Consider the following 6,000-nt stretch of genomic DNA (forward strand, 5'->3'; position numbering starts at 1 on the left):
TCTTAAAGATTTCGGATAGAATAAAAAGCTTTCAATCATTTCAAAAATACGATCAAATATTTCACAAAGATTTCCGAAGATTTTACAAAGATTGCAATGATTTCCAAAAGATTTTAAAGATTTTACGAATATTTCCAAATATATTTCAAATATTCGACAAAGATTTCAAACATTTCAAGTATTTGAAAAAAATTTCAATGACGTCCCAAAGATTTAATAAATATTTGAAATATTTGGTAATGATTTCCGATAGATTAAGAAGATTCGATGAATGTCTGATGAATTTAATCATTTGATTTCAGAGGGAAGCAAATCAATATTTCGCCCCTTCCTTGGTGATTTCTGAGGGGGGCATTGAAAAAATAGCAATATAGTTTCATATAATGTTTTTAAATATCAAAACGTGTGACATTATTTCGAATCTTTTAAAATACCCTAAAATCTTTAAAAACCATTGAAATTCTTTGAAAACCCCTGAATCCTGTTTAGATCCTCAGAAATTCCTGAAAAATTGATCAATCCTCTTAAATCCCCTAAAATCCCTTAAAATTCGTAGAAATCCCATGAAATCGTATAATTCTTAAATCTAATAAAAATCGTTCAAATTTCTAAAACCCTTAAGAATTCCTAGAATTCTTAAGGATTTAACAATTCTCCTTAAAATACTTTGAAATTTCCTGAAATCCTACGAAATGCTTTGATAATCCTTAATTTTGATATGTCACTGAATTCCTTAGAATCATTTGAAATGCCCTAAACTCTTTAAAGTCTTTCTAAATCCTTTGAAATTTTAAAAATCGCGTAAATCATCTGAAATCCCTGTTAATGCCACAAAACTCAATATAAGTTCATTAAAAAATAGTTGACTTTTTAAAATAATCTTTGAAATCCACCAAATTTAGTAGTCACTATAAATCCCTATAAATCTTCAAAATCCGTTGAAATTCACTGAAATCTATGCAAAATTCCTGAATTGTTTTGAAATTCTCTAAAATATTTTGAAATTATTTAAGACCCTACGAAATCTAGTCATTTTGATTAAAATTTTTCTTTTAAACCTTTTGTATAACCTTCTCTCTATTTTAAAAGGGAATAGAATATTCATTTATCTGTCTCAAAATGCATGTGCTTTTGTTTAAAATACGTTATTTTTGATAGAAAGTTAATATTCCTTGTTAAAAATGTATATTTTTGCTTCAAAATTTAACAGTTTGCCTGTCATTTTCTATCTCTCTTGACTGGAAAATCTTTCTTAGTTGAAAATTCAAATCATGTTGAAAACTTGTATTTGTTGTTTCTTCAAATGCTTTTGATTGAAAATCAAAATATGTTTTGGTTGAAATATCAACTACTACATGTTCCCTTCATAATTTATCTTTTTGGAAATGAAAATTTCATTACTTGGTTGAAAGTTAAACTGTTTTGGTAAAAATTATTTTTTTTTCTGGTTTAACTTTTTCACTTAAAGAATCTTCTTTGAACTTACGAGATTTTTTTTTAAAATAAAATATTGGACCGAAACTTTGGAAAATGTATCAGGTGACCATAAACTACGTTTCTGTACTTCATTTGGGAAGGAAAATCGGTAAAAATTATTCTGAAAGAAATGAAAACTGGGACCATTTTTTGACATATTTTCTTTGTAAACTTGAAATTTTTTGAACCTAAGAACTTTTTCTTTTATTTAAAATTTCTACAGGATATAAAAAAAAGGTACATAAGCGTAATTTACTGTCGGCTCTAGCATTTCTTGAAGTTTGAGGCCGATATTTTACATATCAAAAAAGTTGTTAGATTAAACAAATGTCAAGGTACAAAGAAACTATGTTAAAAATGGTCCCAGTTTTAATTTTATTTACAAAAAAAGCTCGTAAGTTCAAAGAAAATTCAGTAAACTGAAAAAGTGAGGTGGATAATATAGCTATATGAGTGTGTCACACATCCTTAAAATTCAAGATTTTAATTGAGAACTCATCACTTTGAATGCAAAATGTGCTATTTTGTTGAAAATTCTTTTTTTTTTGCTGAAAATTCTTTTTTTTTTTGCTGAAAATTAATTTTTTTTACTGAAAATTTAACGTCCAGTTAAACTTTAACTTTTTTAAAATTAATTTGAAACTGAAAATGTAACTATGTATTCAATTTTTGGTTTACATTTATATTTAGTCAAAAAGATTAGTCCAAAGATTAGTTTTTTTTGTTGAATATTGTTATTTTTAAATGAAAATTTAACTATTAAATTTTTAATTGACAACTTAGTATTTTTAGTCTGAAAATTGATACATTTTGTTGAAAATGTTCTTTTTTTTAGAGAAATTAATTTTCTTGGTTCACATTTTTTTTTTGTAAAAATGCTCTTTTTTGTTGAAAATATACCAGTTAGAGATTCATTGTTTTAGTTAAAAATTGATCTTTTCGGCTTAAAATTCAACTGTATGTTTGGAAATTTGTTTTCCTTAGTTGAAAATTTAAGTATTCCGTTAAAAATTCATGTATTTTGTTAAAAAATCGTCAATTTAAGATAAAAAATTGTTACTTAGATTGATATTTTTTTTTTATTTGATAGAAAATTAATTTTTTTAACTGAAAATTTAACTTTCATGCTTGCTTGAAACCTGATCTTTCTTAGATAAAAATTTAACTATTTAGTTGAAAATTTAACTATTTAGATGATAATTTAACTATTTAGTTGAAAATTCGACTATAGTTGGTTGAAGATTCATCTATCTTGTTAAAAATGCAATATTTTAAACTTTAAAATAACAATTTGTTTGAATTATTGTTCAAATTCATGGACTTCAGGGACAAATTCAAGAAATGAGTAATTATGTTTTTAGTATTATTTAATTATTAATGAATCAATGGTGCTAATATATTTAATAATATCTTGTAATATCATTTGTCAAAGCTTTCTAAATTTAACATATTAATTGAATCCTTAGAAACTGAAAAAAGCACATTATTTATCATAAACTCCCGAAACTGTATACTCATCCCGATTCGATTGTTTAAAAAATTCAAAATAGTTCAATGGCTCTGTACTATGAAAAACTATTCCTGGAAAAAACTTTAGATACTTATCTGGAAAAAATCTGGAATTATCAATGCATTTTTTCCAGGATTTGAGTAGACATCCTCTAAAAGACTCGAAGGTGTTCTTTATTGAAAAAGAATTGTTTCTTTTCTAGGTGTGGTTCCAAAATTCTAGAGCGAGGGATCGCAGGGAATCGAAGATTCCAGCTCTCCTTCCATTGGCGAATGCTGGCACTCAACCAATGAATGATCAGCCACTTGATCTCTCGAAAAAAGAACTGACAATGTCCGTGATAAAAGACAGCGATACCTCGAGTAGGAACACAGCTTCTCCCTGTGGACCAAAAGAGGATGTTGTAGCAATACCAGCAACGAATCCGGAACCCGATGATCTCGAAGACTCCCCTCTTGTTATAGATGAAGAAACCACGGATTCCGCAGAGGTCAGGCAGACTCTGGCCAACGATGTTTTACCTAAGGTGAGTAGTAGGACAGAGCTAGATTTTGATCTCAGATCATTCAAGGTCAAACTAGAATTTCCTGCCTACCTTTTAGTTTTCATTATCAATTTCTTTCGATTGCCAAGTTGTCAAACGAAAAAAAAACATACAAGTGAAGGGAGACCTGGAAATCAGGGAAAAATCAAGGATTACAAAAAATGGCAAAAGTCGGGGAATTTCTGCAAGAAAAACTTTTTTTCAACTAACTGTCAAGAATAATCAGGGCTACCGTATAGTAACCTTTTTTAACCTTCAAACTGCATACATGGTAAAAAATCACGGTAAAGTGCATGGTGGGTGATCAACACCCCAGCGTATTTAATCGTGTATTGTTTAACCCCTATTGAATATCTTGTCACAATAAAATTATCCATTATAGTTTTAGGTATCTTTTATAAGGTAGAGTTGATTTTATAGCCAGTTATTTTTTTTAAGTTTGTTAAACAAATTCTTGAAAAAAAGTGAAAAAATGGGCTTTTACTTAAAAATTCATAACTCACGCACTTTTAATTGTTTTAACTTGAAAATTTATGACTATACTTTTGAAACAGTGTACTTTCATTAAAAAATATTGCATCATGGGTGCTTTCAAAAAAGATAATTATTTGCACCCCATAATTTTTTTACCTGCACTTACAGCATCTGCTGCTAGCAGACTGACGCTTTGACGCAATTTGCTAAACGACCTTACTTAAAGTTAGTGTCTCCAATTAAAGCTAGATGGCGAAATTTACTTAATTTTTTCGAATTAAGTATGGTTTATAAGAGTTTGATAATTTCTTGGGCTGTCGGACACCCACAATGCACTTTAAGGTTTAATATAATGTCACTAGTCAGTTTTTAAATTCTTTTTAAATCTTTGAGAGTATTTCCATATTCTAAATATCGCAATGAATTTGGAAGAGCTTTAAAAAGTTTGAAAGGATTTCGAAATGTTCTCAAAGGGATTATAAACATTATAGGGTATTTTTAAGGTTTTTAAGAAGTTTTCAATATATTTTAATAATATGAAGATATTGCAAAGTAATTAAAAGATTTTAGGGTATTTTTCAAAATTCCAAGGGCTTTTCAAGAGCTTCAACAGTTTACTGAATTTCAAAAGATTTCGAAGATTTTGATTAAAAAATTCCAAGGAATTTTGAAGAGATTTCAACATTTTCAGGAATTTTCAAAGATTTTCGTGATTTTAAACAAAATTTGTGGGGTTTTAAAGAATTTCGGAAGATATGGAAAGATTTTAAAGCTCTCGAGGTATTTTAATAAATTTTCCACGATCTCAAGAAACATCAGATTTTTATGTAGTTTCACGGGGTTTTATAATGTTTTAATGGATTTCCAAAAAATTTATTCACAAGAATTTTCGGATTTCGGACTTTGATGACTTGTAAATACTTCAATGTATTATCAAATGTTTAAACAATTTGTCAAGGTCTTAAAATATTTATAAAATTTCTAAGGAATTTTCAATTGGTTTCAATAATTTGAAGGAATTTCAGAGATTTTTAAAGATTAAATTTTTTTTTAAATTTCAACGAATTTTTAAGAACTTAAAAAATTTCAAAAGTTTTCAAAAGATTTTAAAGTATTTGACCTTGAAGATTTTAATGTATTTTTAAAACTTGCAGGGAGTTTTAAAGAACTTTAGAACGTTTCAAGAAATTAAAAAAAATCTCAAAGGATTTGAAATATTTTAGAGTATTTTAAAAGATTCCAGGGAGTTTTCAAGACATTTTTTAATTTTTTCAAGGATTTAACTGTTTTTAAGGGATTTAAAAAAATTTGATTGTAGTTATAAAGAATTTCGGAAGATATGGAAAGATTTTATAGGATCTATAAGGTTTTAAGATACTATACAATTTTCCAAGGAATTTAAAAATATCTCAGTGTATTTTAATAATTGTACAAGATTTTCAGGAAATATTTTTAATCTAATTTCACTGTATTTTATAATATTTTAATGGATTTCAAAGAATTTATTCACAAGAATTAAGGGGTTTCGTAGGATTTCATATATTTTTAAATATTTCAAAGTATTACCAACGATCTTCGGATATTTAAAAACAAAATCTGGAATTTTCAAGAATCTCGACAATTTTTAAAGGTTTGGAATATTTCAGGGCATTTTAAAAGATTCCAAGGAAGTTTTCATTGATTTCAATAATTTGAAGACATTTCAAAGGATATGGAACAATTTTACAGGCTTTATAAGGTTTGAAGATATTTTAAGAGATGTGAAGGGTTTTTATGATTGCGAGGATTTCAATTATTGTATAGGATATTAAAAGATCTCTAGATATTTTAATAAATTTTCCAGGATTTCGGGAAATATCAAATTTCATGAAACTTTCACGGGATTTTATAATAAAGATGGCAGGAATTTCGTAGGGTTTTAAAGATTTCAAGAGATTTTCAAATATTCTTTACAATTCATTTGGCATTCATTCCGGATTCTTATTAATTTATCCTG

The 6,000-nt window shown here is 27.2% G+C and overlaps 1 protein-coding gene across 1 annotated transcript in view; it reads left to right on the forward strand.

Annotated features, from left to right (window-relative positions):
• Positions 1-6,000, forward strand: part of LOC117182103 (zinc finger protein 1-like) — a 53,144-nt gene that overhangs the window by 42,072 nt on the left and 5,072 nt on the right. Inside the window, exon 7 of the mRNA XM_033375134.1 lies at positions 3,189-3,512. Within this exon, the coding sequence (XP_033231025.1) occupies positions 3,189-3,512 (324 nt within the window). The remainder of the gene's footprint in view (positions 1-3,188; positions 3,513-6,000) is intronic.

This window comes from Belonocnema kinseyi, chromosome 10, assembly GCF_010883055.1.
Source record: "Belonocnema kinseyi isolate 2016_QV_RU_SX_M_011 chromosome 10, B_treatae_v1, whole genome shotgun sequence".
NCBI classification, from domain to species: domain Eukaryota; kingdom Metazoa; phylum Arthropoda; class Insecta; order Hymenoptera; family Cynipidae; genus Belonocnema; species Belonocnema kinseyi.